The 18,239-nt window shown below is 48.8% G+C and overlaps 1 protein-coding gene across 1 annotated transcript in view; it reads right to left on the reverse strand.

The window, feature by feature from the left end:
• The window catches only part of LAMA5 (laminin subunit alpha 5), a 232,468-nt gene that overhangs the window by 96,401 nt on the left and 117,828 nt on the right, over positions 1–18,239 (reverse strand). Inside the window, exons 16-22 of the mRNA XM_077335780.1 lie at positions 13,652–13,789; positions 12,038–12,090; positions 11,047–11,146; positions 8,996–9,048; positions 7,964–8,069; positions 5,830–5,929; positions 3,991–4,147 (exon numbers count right to left, since the gene is read on the reverse strand). Of these exons, the coding sequence (XP_077191895.1) occupies positions 3,991–4,147; positions 5,830–5,929; positions 7,964–8,069; positions 8,996–9,048; positions 11,047–11,146; positions 12,038–12,090; positions 13,652–13,789 (707 nt within the window). The remainder of the gene's footprint in view (positions 1–3,990; positions 4,148–5,829; positions 5,930–7,963; positions 8,070–8,995; positions 9,049–11,046; positions 11,147–12,037; positions 12,091–13,651; positions 13,790–18,239) is intronic.

An 18,239-nucleotide genomic window follows, 5' to 3' on the forward strand; every position in this document is an offset into this window, starting at 1 on the left:
ACATGCAGCCAGCTGGGTGACCTTGGGCTCACCACGGCACTGATAAAGCTGTTCTGACCGGGCAGGAATAGCAGGGCTCTCTCAGCCTCATCCACCCCACAGGGTGTCTGTTGTGGGGAGAGGAAGGGAAAGGCGACTGTAAGCCGCTTTGAGCCTCCTTCGGGTAGAGAAAAGCGGCATATAAGAACCAACTCTTCTTCTTCAGTAATATCAGGGCTCTCTCAGCCTCACCCACCCCACAGGGTGTCTGTTGTGGGGAGAGGAAAGGGAAGGCGACTGTAAGCCGCTTTGAGCCTCCTTCGGGTAGAGAAAAGCGGCATATAAGAACCAACTCTTCTTCTTCAGTAATATCAGGGCTCTCTCAGCCTCACCCACCCCACAGGGTGTCTGTTGTGGGGAGAGGAATGGGAAGGCGACTGTAAGCCGCTTTGAGCCTCCTTCGGGTAGGGAAAAGCGGCATATAAGAACCATCTCTTCTTCTTCTTCTTCTTCTTATGCCTTGCCTGAGTTTTGTTTTTAGACTACTGACTGACTCTGCAACCCTAATCCTGAGTTACTGAAGGACTCATCCTGGCCATTGCATCGACTCACTCTGTGTGATCTGCTGAGAGCCCAGCCCCACGCTGCTTGCTGCTGCCATGGGCTGGAATGCGTCCTGTGCCGTAGCCATGTACGTGAGGCTGGGGCAGCGTCACTGGGCCACTCCAGATCTTGGTGAGTGGGCCAGTAGGCAGCTAAGAAGCCTACCCCCAACTTCAAAATCCAAAGCAGCCGCTCTCTCTGATGGGAGTGTCTGGCTCATGTCACTTCCAGGGGGCGTGGCAAGGAGCTGACATCACTTCCTGGTAGCGCGAAGCCTGAACAATATTTCAGAAGTACCTCCGTGGTTGGAAATGGCTGCTCAAGAGACCCTGCCAGAGCTCCAGGGCTCTCTTGATTCACATTCTTCATCCACAAGGGTAACTGATATCAGCTGACCTACGTTCTTTTCCCACGCTGTTGACAGTTTTCAAGAGGAAGCAGTGGGTCTGCCAAAACTCATGTCTTGCATGGCTGAGCTGAGTCACTCCTGCAGGGCTGGTTTGTAGCACCAAGGAGCAGCTGCTTGGCTTGCCCCAGGGCCATTTTCGCTTCCCGTTCTGCTCTTGAACCCCCACTCGGGGGCACAGAGTCGCTCATCTGTGGGGACCTCTTTGGGATTTCCGAGGACTTACTAGGAAGGCAGCGAGACTCTCAGGAACACGAGAGCCTCACAACAACACTTTCAGAAGTGCTTATGGATAAAAACCAGGCGGGCGTTTTGTTTTTCCTTGACAACTGAAAAGGCTCGTATTCTATCACTGATCTTAAAAGATCCAAAAACAGCACCAGTGGAGAGAAGTTGGTGGATTGGGACTTCTCCAGTTCTCTGCTCCTGCTGCAACTCAAAGAGCTCACTGAACTGCAGCTCCCTGGGGGACTAGTGTACCCAAGGAAGACCACTGGGGGCAAAAGGTAAAGGTAAAGGTATCCCTTGTGCAAGCACCGGGTCATGTCTGACCCTTGGGGTGACGCCCTCCAGCGTTTTCATGGCAGACTCAATACGGGGTGGTTTGCCAGTACCTTCCCCAGTCATTACCATTTACCCCCAGCAAGCCGGGTACTCATTTTACCGACCTCGGAAGGATGGAAGGCTGAGTCAACCTTGAGCCGGCTGCTGGGATTGAACTCCCAGCCTCATGGGCAAAGCTTTCAGACAGCTGCCTTACCACTCTGCGCCACAAGAGGCTCTTCTGGGGGTAAAGTGGATGGCAAAAACCATCTTCCCTTCTTCTTATAGTAAAGGTGCTATTCTGTCTCCTTGGGGGCGGGGACAAGCAAGTGTGGTGTCGTCGTTAAGAGCAGCGGCTTTTAATCCGGCAAGACGGGTTTGATTCCCCGCTCCTCCACATGCAGCCAGCTGGGCGACCTTGGGCTAGTCACAGCCCTGACCGTGCTGCTCTAACAGAGCAGTCCTGTCAGAGCACTCTCAGCCCCACCTACCTCACAGGATGCCTGCTTTGGCGAAAGGAAGGTGAATGTAAGCCACTTTCCTTCTGGTAGGGAAAGGTGGGGTACAAAAACGAACTCTTCTTTTTCTTTAGATCCAACCCAGAAGACATGGGGGCAACCTGGTTCCCTTCAGTGACTCCATGATTCTAAATTCTGTCTAAACATCCGGAAGAAGTTCCTGACAGTCAGAGCGGTTCCTCAGTGGAACAGGCTTCCTCGGGAGGTGGTGGCTTCTCCATCTTTGGAGATTTTTAAACAGAGGCTGGGGAGCCATCTGTCGGAGAGGCTGATTCTGTGAAGGCTCAAGGGGGTGGCAGGTGACAGTGGATGAGCGATTGGGATGTGAGTGTCCTGCATAGTACAGGGGGTTGGACTAGATGACCCAGGAGGTCCCTTCCAACTCTATGATTCTATAATTCTATGATTCCAGCAAATCTGGACAAGAGGCCTGCAGATGTTCTAAAACATTCTAAAACAGAAACAGAAAACCCTCAGAAATATCCTACCTCCTGAATCTCAGAACTTTAAATCAGCAAATGAATTGTGGAATGGGCACCCTTTGCAATTGAGCTTTAAAGTGTCTCAAGGTGCTCTTCAAAGCATCTCCTCGGAAAACCCCTGGAGAGATTTTAAGGGAGTAAAGACAGACAGCGAGGAATATTCTCCAAGGCTTCTCCTGCTGAACGAAGCTACGTGGCAGAATTCCAAATGAACTACAGACCCTGGTATAAGCCAGTGCCTTATCAGTATTAAACTTCAGGCTTCAGAGAACAGCATGCTCAGTACGACGTTGTGGTCTCAGCCCCCGGATGCTCTCCTGAACCGAGAGAGGCAAGAAACCGTCTACCCTTCTCCAAGCAGAAAAAAAACAACCAAAGCCACATGCAGAAGAGGAAAGAGTTACGAGGATTCACCCTTTTTTTTCAGGAGCGGGGAAAGTTACAGCAGAGAGTTGCAACAGGGGGAGAAGATGAGGCGGGGGATGCTAGGCCCCTAGGAGACCTGTGTGAGTTCCAGTTTATGTACAGTCTCTTACATCAGGGGTAGTCAACCTGTGGTCCTCCAGATGTTCATGGACTACAATTCCCATGAGCCCCTGCCAGCATTTGCTGGCAGGGGCTCATGGGAATTGTAGTCCATGAACATCTGGAGGACCACAGGTTGACTACCCCTGCCTTACGTGATCCCTGGCCAACCAATGTCTCCCAAGAGACTCGAGGCTGATCCAGTGGAATGTTCTTGGCCTGGGATTTCCCTAACGCCCAGCTTTTCTCTTCCTAAATCTAATGTTAGAACAATCTGGCTCTCACTAGATAACATCCACAGAGAGCAATGGCCACTTGAGGAGACCCTGTGGGCAAAACACAGGTCCCTCGCACATTCATGGCCACTACAAAGGTTAGAGATTCCCAACTGCAGGGGGAAGAGAGCATTTCCGTAAAGAGAAAACTCTGAAAACCATCGGTAGATCATCACTTGTCTCGACTGGGATTCTGTGAACTTAGGCAGATGGTGAGATGGGCAGAAGGGATTGAGTCGGTGCTTGGCTCTTGCGACCCTTCCTTGCATGCCCAGGGAAATGCCAATCGCCACTTTGGGATGGGAAGTAGATTTCTTCCGTGCAAGACTGGCCAGCTATTCTGGTTGGGGCGGGGTATCATCTGGGCATGGAATTAGGGATCCTGTGGGTGGGCAGGTCGTTGTGAGTTTCCTGCATTCTGCAGGGGGTTGGACTACATGACCTTGGAGGTCTCTCCCAACTCTATGATTCTGTGATTCTATGCAGTGCCATAGGGCAGAAGTCCCACCTGCAATCCATCCCACAGGATGATCTATATAGGGCTTTTCTCCTTTTTTCCCCCCTTATAGAAGGGCTTTGCTCACAGGAAATCTACAATGGGTAAAGTCTCCTCTAGTGTCCCTACAGCGGATGGGAATGGATGGAGGGCCGAGGCCTACCTGGATGGAAGACATTTGGGTGTATCCCCTCCAGCTGAAATTCTCAAATTCTAGAGGGTTGTATCCAAAGCGAACAGGCCTTCCATCCAGGGTCGTTCCCTCTTCCAGTTCATATTTCAGGTGGTGAAGATCAGGGATGTAGTGGTCCCTAGCTGGCCTGGGGAGGATAAAAAAGCAAACTAAGCGATGTGTAGAACATAAACCACTTTGTCATCATTCCCAACTCCCTCAGCCTTTCCTCATATGGGTCCCCAGGCCCCAGATCATCCATGTCGCTCTCCTTTGCACCCTCCCCATTGCGTCCACGTCCTTTTGGAAGTGAGGCCTCCAGAACTGCACACAGGACTCCAAGTGCAGGTTGACCAATGTGGTCTACAGCAGGACTAGGACATCTTGTGTTTTTGATGTGATGCCTCTGTTGACGTGGCCCAAGACTGCAATGGCCTTCTTTGCCACCTCATTCTTTCTTTCTGCTGTATTTAGCTCACAGTCCACAAGTACCCCAACATCTCATGCGTGCACACTGCTACCCACAAGTGTCTCTCCCATCCCTTCTCATTCTTGTGACCCAGATGCAGAACTCTGCACTTCACACTGAATGGCATCTCATTCTCATTTTTAGGCGAAATGGGCCACATTCAAAAGGTGGCTACGGAGGCAGGCATCGGCCCTCCAATTCTGTCCGTCTCTGGCCTTGAAAACCCTACAATGCGGCCCCAACAAGGGACTTCCAAGGCAAGTGAAAACTAGAGGTGGTTTGAATCATAGAATCATAGAATCATAGAGTTGGAAGGGGCCATACAGGCCATAGAATCAGAGGATCCTAGAATCATAGAGTTGGAAGGGGCCATATAGGCCATAGAATCATAGAATCATAGAGTTGGAAGGGGCCATGCAGGCCATCTAGTCCAACCCCCTGCTCAACGCAGGATCAGCCCTAAGCATCCTAAAGCATTCCTGCCTATTAGTATGCAAGCACTGCTCTGGTTAACAGGGCCATTTCCCAAAGAAGAATAAAGTTTGCCATTGCTTTCCTCAGCAGCATCTTCCTTGCGGGGTCTCCCTGCTTCGCTTCCAAGATCTAATGAGATCCGACTTCGAAAGAACTTAATGGGATGCCTTCAATACCCAGCCAGTCGAAACTGGGAATGCTGGGGGTGAAGAGACTGGAGAGAGATGGAGAACGTGATCTGTTCCTCCAGGCTCTTCCCACTGGTCATAGCTTCATCACTGGCAGTCTTCAAGCAAAGGTTGGATACACACTTTTCTTGGATGCTTTAGGATGCTTCGGGCTGATCCTGCGTTGAGCAGGGGGTTGGAATAGATGGCCTCTATGGCCCCTTCCAACTCTATGATTCTATGATTCTATGATCCTAGATGGCCTGTGTGGCCCCTTCCAACTCTATGATTCTATGATTCTAGATGGCCTGTATGGCCCCTTCCAACTCTATGATACTATGATTCTATGATTCTATGGCCTGTATGGCCCCTTCCAACTCTATGAGTCTAGGATTCTATGATTCTAGATGGCCTGTATGGCCCCTTCCAACTCTATGATACTATGATTCTATGATTCTATGGCCTGTATGGCCCCTTCCAACTCTATGATTCTATGATTCACCTCGTCCCCAACTTCTGCTCTCTCCCCCCAATACACGAAGAAAATCCACACATGCAGATGAACATTCCTGCCTATTAGTATGCAAGCACTGCCCTGGTTAACAGGGCCATTTCCCAAAGAAGAATAAATGACCCATTCATAGCCTCCGGCCCACTCCCAGTACAGAGAACGTCAGAGGACTCCCGGCCGTTCTCTGAGCTTATCGCGGCCTGCCTTACTGGTCGCACGCGGGGCCCTTTGTGTTCAGGCGGCAGGGGCAAGCTCCTGTCCTCTCTTCGCACACCGGCCCCACAGATCCTCCAAGGTTGCACCGACATTCTGCGGACAGGAAACACATGTTTACATTCCAGACACTCGAGGGGCCTCAAGTAGCACTCACCAAAGCCTGGCACCGCAAGGGAGGGGCAGGGGCTATTTGGGGCTATTCTTAGGCCACTGTATCCACTTTCATGCTGGCTTTGGGCTCTGCCTGGATTTGTTCCCATCGCCTCTCGGGCCTGAGCTGTTCCAGGGCCCAGCCTGTGGGTCTCACGGCACGCGCCTGCATGAAGCCTTCCACCACCCTCGGCATCCTAAGCCACCCACATCAGCGGCGTAAGCCACCCAAGTACACAGCCCTGCGTGCTTTGTCCTGTTACGCGGCCTGAGCAGCTGGTAAGAGCGGAGCGTGTCCTAAACTGACCCTGTGTCTAGATAGATAGATAGATAGATAGATAGATGGATAGATGGATAGATGGATAGATGGATAGATGGATAGATAGATAGATAGATAGACAGACAGACAGACAGACAGACAGACAGACAGACAGACAGACAGACAGACAGGCAGGCAGGCAGGCAGGCAGGCAGGCAGGCAGGCAGACAGACAGAGTGGGAAGATAAACAGAGAGGGAAGATAGATAGGAGGTGGATAGTAGACAGACAGACAGAAGGCAGGCAGGCAGGCAAACAGACAGAGAAGATAGAAAGAAGATAGCACATAGACAGATGGACAGACAGACAGGTAGAGAGACAGACAGGCAGGGAAGATAGACGGACGGACGCGGACAGACGGATGGAGACAGTAGACAGACAGATATTTGGAGATCAAAGTGATAATGAAAAGGAAATACAGAAAAGAAAAAAAAAGGATTATATATTGTTATTATTTACATCAAATGGTGATTATATATAACAAAGTCTAAGAAATTGGGAAATATTTCTCCCCAACACAGCCTTCATTAACCTGAAAGGTTTTTGGGACGGTCTGCAAACCAGAATAAAACTTACTTCTGCTGTGGGACATTTATATTCAACATTTCACATTTCAGATTTTGTGACTAATGTGTTTTTCAGCTGAACTATTAATTTCACCATTGCTGCATATTCAGTATTATGTTCACTTTTTCTTTTTTTTGGATAAGGAGTTAATTTCTGCCAAAATGGATCCCAGATTTAATGCAATGCCCTTTAACAGTAGCTGTGGCTCCTACCACCCCCCCCCCCCCATTTCTCTCATTCACTTGATGTCCCTGGATCGCTCACCCCAAGGGGCCCCTAATTTTTGTAACATTTCATCCCCACTTGTACATCTCAGCAAGGCTCTAGAAAGGACAAGGGGAGTCTGTCAAAAGCTAACATTAAAGGGCAAGGGGTCCCCCTAGGGCAGGGGTAATCAAACTGCGGCCCTCCAGATGTCCATGGACTACAATTCCCAGAAGCCCCTGCCAGCATTCGCGAGCACAGAAGCCCGAGGCAGCCAACATCGCGGTGTGCAGGGGAGGAGTGGGGTGGTGGTGGCACGCCAGCTGGCACTGTCAGCTCTGCCCCTCTCCTCTACGCCATTGCGCTGGCTGCCTTGGGCTTCAAGAAGAAGAAGAAGAGTTGGTTCTTATCTGCCGCTTTTCTCTACCCGAAGGAGTCTCAAAGCAGCTTACATTTGCCTTCCCTTTCCTCTCCCCACAACAGACACCCTGTGGGGTAGGTGAGTCTGAGAAAGTGCTGATATCACTGCTCGGTCAGAACAGTTTTATCAGTGCCGTGGCGAGCCCAAGGTCACCCAGCTGGCTGCATGTGGGGGAGTGCAGAATCGAACCAGGCCCGCCAGATTATAAGTCCGCACTTCTGGCCACTACACCAAACTGGCTCTCACACCAAACTGGCTCAGTGCTCGCCGAAGCGGCTGAAGCACGCCGGAGCATACAACCCTAATGGGAAGTGTTTTATCCTCATCGAGCTGAAATCTCAGTCCTTGGACGGTTACAACTGGATGCCCTCCATCACAGCCCCACAGCTCAAGGAGACGGCTCTTATGGCCCACACTGCCTTTCAGCAGTGACCTGAGCAAGTTGCCACAGAGGGAAAAGGACGCACCTTGACAGCCAAAGTAATTCCCGCTCGCCAGGTTGAAGTATCCTTCTTTGCATGCTGAGCAAAACCGGCCACAAGTGTTGGGCTTGCAGAAACAGTGCCCGTCCCCCTGCGAGAGACCAATGGCACATTGTGAGCAAGTGGTGAGAGCGTTCATTCATTCATTCATTCATTCATTCATTCATTCATTCATTCATTCATTCATTCATTCATTCATTATTGTATTTCAGGTTTAAAGATGCATACGAATAGGGAAGACAAGAGGGGGAAAAACTCTGAAAGGAGACAGGGGACACACAGTGCCACAATAATTACTCTGCTTTACAATTTAAACAAAGAGATCTACCGTGCGGCAGAAATTGCTAATTACAATTAACATCGAATAACAAGATGGTCGCAGTTTCTCCCTTCAGTGAAAATATTTAATTAACAGTCGGATTTGCTTGAAGAAAAACTGAAAAAGTTTCGGCATGTGCCTTCCTCAGTTCAGTTCTGTCAATCTATCCAGAAAGAATTCCACAAATTCTACAAAGTAGAATATCACAAATATGTTGCTCGTCATCTGACGCACAGAATCTTGCAAAGATTCTAGACCAGTGGTTCTCAACCTTCCTAATGCCGCGACCCTTTAATACAGTTCATGTTGTAGTGACCCCTGTTTTTTCCCCAGGGTTTCTCAGTTCAGCTCTGCCTCGTGTCCCACCATGCCAATCTGGCTCTATTCCGCTGTTCCAGACAGAGGAACGTTCTATCTCGATCTACCTCGCAAGGTTGTTGTGTGGATGATGCCCCCTTCAGTTTGCTTGCCCTGCCACGACCCCTGCGAAAGGGTTGTTCCATCCCCAAAGGGGTGCCGACCCCCCCCCCCGGTTGAGAACCACTGCTCTAGAAGAAACCAAAATACCAATCTGTAAGGAAATAGTTGCAATGGATTTGGAATTCTTGTCTCCAGCTACAAAGGAACTGACACACTTAGGTAAGAGCTTCTGCCCACGGCACGTGGCAATGGATTCGGGCACGTGGAAGGAGACTTACTTGCTGGCACTCTGCGACGCCTGCAATTGTCCCTGCGGTGTTGCACTGGCAGCCTGAAGGAAACAGAAGGTTAGTCCGTCTTTTGGGCTCTTTGCTCGGTCGAGGTGCTGACATTGGGAGCACTATGTGGTTTTGGAATTGGCAGACCCAAAGGACCAGGTATTAGAATCATAGAGTCACAGAATCACAGAGTTGGAAGGGGCCATGCAGGCCATCTAGTCCAACCCCCTGCTCAGCACAGGATTAGCCCTAAGCATCCTAAAGCATCCAAGAAAAGTGTGTATCCAACCTTTGCTTGAAGACTGCCAGTGAGGGGGAGCTCACCACCTCCCTAGGCAGCCTATTCCACTGCTGGACTACTCTGACTGTGAATTTTTTTCCCTGATATCTAGCCTATATCGTTGTACTTGAAGTTTAAACCCTCTGCAGCCAACAGAAACAGCATCCTGCCCTCCTCCAAGTGACAAGCCCACTTAAAGAGGGCTATCATGTCCCCTCTCAACCTCCATTTCTCCAGGCTGAACATTCCCAAGTCCCTCAACCTATCTTCATAGGGCTTGGTCCCTTGGCCCCAGATCATCCTCGTTGCTCTCCTCTGTACCTTTTCAATTTTATCTACAATTTTATCTATTGTTTTATGAATTCACCCAACCACTACACAGTCATCGGCAGAGGCCCTGCGGTTAGTGGGGTGGCAGCCTGGGAGATGACCTTCTCAGCTGTGGCCCCAAGACTCTGGAAGTCTCTTCCCAAAGAGACCTCTTGTTGCCAGTGAATGAAGACTTTTTGGGTTTGTTTGGCGTTCTGTCGGTGACTTTCCTGCCCAATCGTTGGTTTTATTGGTTTGTACGCGTGTTGTATTTTCATTCTTTTAACGCTAGGCTTCTTGTTGGTTTTAATGTTTTTTTAAGAGGTCATTTTATCACATGTTTTAATGTTTATTAATAATAATGATGATAATACTAACTTTATTTGTATAGCCAACCCTTCCTGGTAGGCTCGGGGTGGGTAACAACAGGCACATACATGCAGTGAAGTTACATTAATAACAGCTGATAACAATTTAACTTTCCTAATTAAATTATTCATTAAATTATATTATTAGCTTATTAAAGGTAAAGGTATCCCCTGTGCAAGCACCGGTTCATGTCTGACCCTTGGGGTGATGCCCTCTAGCGTTTTCTTGGCAGACTCAATACGGGGTGGTTTGCCGGTGCCTTCCCCAGTCATTACCGTTTACCCCCCAGCAGCTGGGTACTCATTTTACCAACCTCGGAAGGATGGAAGGCTGAGTCAACCTTGAGCCGGCTGCTGGGATTGAACTCCCAGCCTCATGGGCAGACAGCTTCAGACATCATTTCCGCTGCCTTACCACTCTGCGCCACAAGAGGCTCTATTAGCTTATTAGACCACCTCTATTAAGGTCTTGTGAGTGGGGGAGCTTCATTTCTGCTGGACATTTAGTTCAGATGGTGAGTTTTGATGAGGGAGGTCAGGGCTGTCTGTTAATTTCCTAGCCTTGGTGGCCCTTAGGAGAGCCAAAAGGTGGGATATAAACTCTGCAACACGAAAGCCTTCAGGTGGTTCTTACTTTTGCTGCTCATTCCTTCCGTGATCTGTGAACCCCTGAGCTATTCTGAGAGAGCTTTTTCTTACTGCAAAATCTTTAAGACACCAGGAGTCACCACAAACACGCAAAAAAACCGACAGCCCTTCTAACTTACAGAATTTATATCCCGCCACAGCTCAACACAGCCTATGAAAGGAGGTCTTCTGCAGCTCAGCTGCCTGGCAGCCCTTCACTAGGCTGGAAAGGGGCCTTTCTGTAGCCAAAGCATTTAGTAATGCCCCATTACCAAACCATCAGGCTAACACAGCCTTGGATTCCAGAGCTATTCTGTTGACCAGCTGCCAGTCAGCTGTTCATACGCTGCTATTCTGATATTTGAAGAGGAGAAACATGAACCTCATTTGACTTTCATCATTGTGATAATGGTTGTGATTAGCCAGTTTAGGACTTAAGGCTTCCAGTGGAGGGGATGGTTACTTACTCATGCATCCAAATGGGTTATCCGGGGTCAGATTCCAGTAGAGGGGCTTGCACCTATCGCAAGAGGAGCCTTCCACATATGCCCGGCACTTGCACGACACCTGAAAAGGAAAGATGAAAGAGGGGAGCATCAGAAGAGCCCAGCAGGACACAGCACTAGTCCATCTAACCCAGCATCTTGTCACACACAGTGGCCAACCGGTTCCTCTGGAAGGCCAAAGGAAGGCATGGAGGCTGAGGCCTTCATAAGAACATTAGAACAGCCCTGCTGGATTGGACCAGGGGTCCATCTAGTCCTGCATCCTGTCTCCCACTGTGGCCAACTAGTTCATCTGGAGGGCCAACAACAGGGCACAGAGACTGAGGCCTTCATAAGAACATCAGAAGAGCCCTGCTGGATCAGACCAGTGGTCCATCTAGTCCAGCCTCCTGTCTCACACAGGGGCCAACCAGCTCCTCTGGAGGGCCATCAACAGGGCATAAAGGCTGAGTCCTTCATAAGAACACCAGAAGAGCCCGGCTGGCTCAGATCAGAGGTCCATCTAGTCTAGCTCCTTGTCTCACAGGGGTCAACCAGTAACTCAGAGGCCTAGACCTTCCCGTCATGATGTCTCCTGGCCCTGGTATGCAGAGGTTAGCTGCCTCTGAAGGTGAAGGTTCCTTTTAGATCTCCATGACATGGTAGACATGTCCTCTGTGGAGGAGGAAGGAACCAAGACATTTGGGAATGGAGATTAAATGGAACAGGTGGTCGTTCAGGCTTGGGTGGTAATGTGGAACTGCCCCTTTTTATGCTTCTCAAACATTCAGTGTGTCTTAAAGCAGGGGTAGACAATCTGTGGTCCTCCAGATGTCCAGGGACTACAATTCCCATGAGCCCCTGCCAGCATTTGCTGGCAGGGGCTCATGGGAATTGTAGTCCATGAACATCTGGAGGACCACAGGTTGACTACCCCTGTCTTAAAGGATTTACAAGCTTGGGATGTACTCACCATCGGCGAGGAAGGATGGGCATCTTCAAGCCCTGCAGGATTACAAGAGCCCACTGTAACAGGGGAAAAAAGCATAAATGAGCAGGTTTTTTAAAGGGGGAAAGGACTGTATTTGCAATTTGTTGTTTCTGAGATGATGCACTAACTGATGGGTCACAATTCGAGGCCAGGAGCCCCTGGCAGCTTTGATTCCCTGCTCCTCCACGTGCAGCCAGCTGGGTGACCTTGGGCTTGTCATAGCCCTGCAATTGCTGTTCTGACTGAGCAGTCCTGTCAGACGTCTCTCGGCCTCACCCCCCTCACAGAGTGTCTGATGTGGAGGGAGGAAGGGAAGGCGATAGTAAACCGCTTTGGGAATCCTTCTGGTAGAGAAAAGCAGGTTATAAAACCAAAATACTCTCCTTTCCTTCCTTTTCCCCACAACAGACATCCTGTGAGGTAGGTGGGGCTGAGAGACCTTAGATAGAACTGCTGTGTAAGAACAGCTCTAACAGGACTGTAACTAGCCAAAGGTCACCTAGCTGGCGTCATGTGGAAGAGTGGGGAATCAAACCCAGCTCTCCAGATTAAAGGCCACTGCTCTTAACCATGCTTGAATGCCAAGGGAGTCCTGCATCATGGCTTCAGAGAAGCCATTAGCTGTAAGTATGAATCATAGAATCATAGAGTTGGAAGGGACCTCCTGGGTCATCTAGTCCAACCCACTGCACTATGCAGGACACTCACAACCCCGTCGCTCATCCACTGTCACCTGCCACCCCCTTGATCCTTCACAGAATCAGCCTCTCCGTCAGATGGCTCTCCAGCCTCTGTTTAAACATCTCCAAAGATGGAGAACCCACCACCTCCCAAGGAAGCCTGTTCCACTGAGAAACCACTCTTAGATGGGGTGGCCAAACTGTGGCTTTCCAGATGCATTATGCTGGCAGGGGCTCATGGGAATTGTAGTCCATGGACATCAGTAGAGTCACAGTTTGGCCCCTCCTGTTTTAGGGGATTTTCTTTGGCCAGATTTTCATCCGCTTGTGGCCTGGGAAGTTTTTCACTGCGGGGGGGGGGGGGGGGGGGCGGGGAGAGGGAGCCGTGGCCCGGCACCGGGCCGCCGCCCGCAGGTTGGGGACCACTGCTCTACATGGCAGCCCTTTAAATACTTGAAGATGGCTATCAGATCCCCTCTCAGTCGTCTCCTCTCCAGGCTAAACAGACCAAGCTCCCCCAACCTTTCCTCCTACGTCTTGGTCTCCAAACCCCTCACCATCTTTGTTGCCCTCCTCTGGACACGCTCCAGTTTGTCAACATCCCTCTTCAATTGGGGTGCCCAAAACTGAACACAGGACTCCAAGTGAGGCCGAACCAGAGCAGAGTAAAGCGGTACCATCACCTCCCGTGATCTGGACACGATACTCCGTTTGATACAGCCCAAAATCCCATAAGTCCAGGGTAGTCAACCTGTGGTCCTCCAGATGTCCATGGACTACAATTCCCATGAGCCCCTGCCAGGGGCTCATGGGAACTGTAGTCCATGGACATCTGGAGGACCACAGGTTGACTACCCCTGCCATAAGTGGTCCGACATATTACTTGGGAGCAGGCCCAAGAGGTGGGCACAGCTACCTTCACACTGTGGGAATCCGTAGGCCCCCTGAAGACATGTATCACAGCGCAGTCCCGTCACTCTGGGGCGGCAGGCACACTGCCCGGTTTCCTGGTCACAGGCGCTATGAAGAGAGCCTTCCGTGGAGCAGTGGCAAGCTGGAGTGGATGCAAGGAAACAAGGAAGTCTAAGTTGTGATCCATAAAGTATACATTCAAATAATGACTATCCACACCACCTGGAAAATCTAGTCCATGTTGCTGGCTAGACAGAAACACGAGTCTTAGTTTCCCTGGACTAAAAAGATTACAGTTTGCAATGGAATTCCTTTGCAGCACCAGTCTGCTGACTGCATGCAAGCTATGTGAACGCAAGCCATTTCTGCCCACAGGACTTTATGAATTGGTGTTACTGGCCTGGATCCAAGCTCTGTGCATAGGACAGCCTCAGCTGTGGAGTGCACTGCTTTGCAACAGACTCGTGGAAACCCCTTGGGTTTTGTGCATGGTGCATTCTTCGTGGCAGAGGCCATCTAGCAGGCACAGATCCTTAGGATGCAAGCCTGCTGTCCTTACAGTTCTCATCAGAACCAATTCTTGATTGGAGGACATCCAAATCAAAAGTGGCACATTTCTTGCAGGCATTGTGTGTGGCAGAGCAATGGCCCAGCGGTTTTCCGTGAATTGGTCCCCCTGTCCCTATGACATGTCCAAAGGAACTTGCTTTCTACTTCAAAAATGGAGATTTTCGTAATTATCTCTGTGCCTTCAAGTTCTGCATTTTACACTAAGCACACAACCACAGCTAAGGGGATTTCACTTACTGTTTTGCATGTGAGAAAAAGCACACAATCTCTTGCGAGACAGCATGCTCAAAACCTTGGTTTGGATCACCTGAACACAATGTTTGAATCCAGCCATTGACCAGAATGGGTTTACGCTCTCTTTTTGACTTTTGGTTTTTATAAACCACGTCGTCTGATCCGCTCATCGACTTTGGACACCCAAATGTTTCCAAATAAATCAACAGCTTAGACATTTCTTTTTTTCCTTAAGCGCATAAGACTAGCAGGCAGAAAATTACTGGGGCTGTACAACATTTCAGCTAAAACCCACCAGATCCACAGGCACATGATCACACAATCACAGAGTTGGAAGGGACCTCCAGGGTCATCTAGTCCAGGGGTAGTCAACCTGTGGTCCTCCAGATGTTCATGGACTATCTGGCAAGGGCTCATGGGAATTGTAGTCCATGAACATCTAGAGGACCACAGGTTGACTATCTAGTCCATCCCCTGCAGAATGCAGATTGCAGGAAACTCACAATTACCTGCCTACCCACACAGTGACCCCAATTCGATGCCCAGATGATGCCTTCCCTCAAACCAGAATCCTGCCCAGTCTGGCCTGGAAGAAATTCACCTCCCGACCCCAGTCTGGCGATCAGCATTTCCCTGGGTGTGCAAGAAGGAAGCAGGAGAGCCAAGCTCAGACACACTCCCTTCTGCCCATCCACTTTGAATCCGCAGAAATTCACGGAATCAGCATTTCTGTGAGGAGGCTATCTAGCCTCTGCTTAAAAACATCCAAGGAGTCTTTATCAACCTATAGACGCCAGAACTTTATTTATTTTTCTTACTTGTGTTGTTTACTTGGTGCCCATTCCAACAAACAGTGACTTGGATTCGCTCACTTAAAAAAAAAAATGACTTGTTGACAATCCCCTGCATGTGTTTTCTGGATACCTATAAAGGATTACGTTGGCGACCTTCCAACGCTTCGTAAATAGCAACAGCTTCGTTTTTTGTTTAAAAGGGGGGGAAACTTTTGATTGTTTTCCTAGGCCTTTGGCAGTTTACAATCTTGAAACCCTGGCTTCTATTTTTGTGCCTGCGACCCTCCCCTCAGCGCGTTTAATCTCTTGCACCGGGCATTTTCAAGATCACAATAAACAAGGGTCAAAAAAATAAATGTCCTCGGCCCCCGACTCCGGACAAGACCATTTGATCCGATTTTCCAGCTCCTTCAAAGGCGTACTGCCGCCTTCGACGCTGGCAACCCGCACAAAGCGCAGTTGGCTACAGACCAGATTTTCCACATTTAACAGAGAGGAAGAAGGCGGGGGGGGGGGACGGGAAAATGTTGAATAGTATCAAAGGGGTCATTCAGGGACGCTGAAGCCCAACGCTGTCTTTTCGCTAAGGAGCATGGAAATCGCACTGAGAACCAAAAGGGCACAATCCGCAATCGGCGAATGTGTCATCCTGGCTGCAATGAGAGCAGCTAATGATGCTTGTAGAATGGTGTCTTAGGGTTGGCTCCCAAATGCAAGGCCATGGCTTGGTCTCAGTGCATTAGGCTGCTTCTGCAGACTTAAGCGGGAGACGAACTGAAACGTACCACAGACAATGTGAAGTGCAGATTCGGATGCAGTCCTGGCAGGGTGAATGTGCACGGGTTAACCAGCTCTAACTAACCGTGTGGTTAAACTTAATGTGTGACTTTGTAATTGGCCATGATAACGACGGCTGGGTGGCCCAGATTAGTGTGATCTCATAGAATCTCAGCGGTTATGCAGGGTCAGTCCTAGGCAGACTCTGCACTGGGCTTCTTATCCCCCGTGACTGCAAATTTTAAAAACTCATCTACATCTTATTCGATTTCCATTTCGGTAATTAGCACTTTAAATTTTCCTTCTGCGATGTCTGTGATTGATCGGCGATGACACTGCCTTTTCCCTGCAATATCCAGGAGTGGCTATAACTCACTACGGTTGAGAAAACCACTGTAAAAGCTCCAGTATTTCAAGTGTAGATGTCTGCGTTTTGCCGGATTAACTTCCTCTACGCCCCCAACACTGAAGTAGCAGAGCAGTCTGTCACTGATTCGTTAGGGTGTCAAGTCAAAGACTGCAGGAAAACTGTGGTTCCCAGTTGCCATTCCCTCGCAAGATTTATTTCTCCCTCATTTCTAAAATGATTGTGCTCCAAGCCCACACTTCTATGAGCTGAGATTTGCCTTTCGGATTGTCTTTCCCCCCATCTTTCTCTCCCCCCTTGCTAACTCAGGAAAAGAAAAATAAACAAACAGCCTCGTGCTCTATCCCCTCCCTCCCTCCCTCCCCTCATTGATTTGGCTACAGAGTCAGGAAACAAATGGCAGGAAATAAACGCCTCTCCAGCCTTGTGCTCCTTCAATGCCAGCTGGAGCTTCATGGCCACTGCTCCCCTCACCCCACTTAGCTTCCCCAATCAAGCAGAAAGGAGAGAGCAGCCAGACAATTAACTGTAGAATGCAACAACTGTTTCAATTCAGGAAAAACAAAGGCGGGAGACCTGGGTTCAGATCAATCTGAATAAAGCAGGAACAACAACAGGGAAAAAAGTGTAGAACCAGCCCGAGTTAGCAGTTGGAAGGGAGAATATCAAGAAAGTCCTTATCAAGGAAAGCCCCAGAACATGGTAATACAAAAATGATAGTACACCCTAATTACACCATACTACACAAGAAAATGTGAAGATAAGGCATGTCAGAGAGGCTTTGGAAATGTGGGATCCTTTATTCACATGGTGTGGGCATGTCCAATCATGAAGAAATGTTGGCAAAATATTTTTAATAGAAATCAGTAAAATTATAAAGGAGGAATTAGAACCACACATTCAATTGGTTCTCCTGAATATATTTGTGAATGGAAATGCTTAATGTAAGCGTAGAACATTGGTAAACCTCCTTATTATAGCAGCCAGAATGAGAAGTGCCACAAATTGGAAAAATGCAGAAAATATCTCATTAGATAAATGGTGAAATAAAATAAGGCAAATTATGTTTTTGAAGAAATTAACCAATAACATTAAAGTATTTAAAGCGGTAAAAAAAAGAATGAGGATTTCAATGAAGTTTGGGTCGATTTAGTAAATTACTTAAAGAATTTTTCGTAATGCAATGTAAGTAAAATAGTAATGTAATGGGAGACGTGAGATCATGAGCAATGGATTTGAATGGTAACAAATGACGTCTGTAATTTGTATCCTTTGCGATATTCAGACTATTGGTATTCTTTTTGGTATTTCTTACGTTTTTGTGGCTGTATTGTCATTAGTTCAATATGTTATTTTTTCCTTAAAATAGACAGACGGATGGATGGATGGATGGATGGATGGATGGATGGATGGAAGGAAGGAAGGAAGGAAGGAAGGAAGGAAGGAAGGAAGGAAGGAAGGAAGGAAGGAAGGAAGAAAGAAAGAAAGAAAGAAAGAAAGAAAGAAAGAAAGAAAGAAAGAAAGAAAGAAAGAAAGAAAGAAAGAAAGAAAGAAAGAAAGAAAGAAAGAAAGAGGGAGGGAGGGAGGGAGGGAGGGAGGGAGGGAGGGAGCGAGCAAGCAAGCAAGCAAGCAAGCAAGCAAGGAAGGAAGGAAGGAAGGAAGGAAGAGGGAGGGAGGGAGGAAGGGAGGGAGGGAGGGAGGGAGGGAGGACCGATCAGAGGCAGGCCATGGTAAATCGTCTCTGTTCCTCTTTTGCCTTGAAAACCCTACAGGGCCCTCATCAATCAGCTGTGATTTGTCAGCACTTTCCGCTAATAACAAGGGAAAGCTGAATCAGGACTCTGAATGTG

Source organism: Paroedura picta, chromosome 4, assembly GCF_049243985.1.
Source record: "Paroedura picta isolate Pp20150507F chromosome 4, Ppicta_v3.0, whole genome shotgun sequence".
Lineage (NCBI taxonomy): Eukaryota > Metazoa > Chordata > Lepidosauria > Squamata > Gekkonidae > Paroedura > Paroedura picta.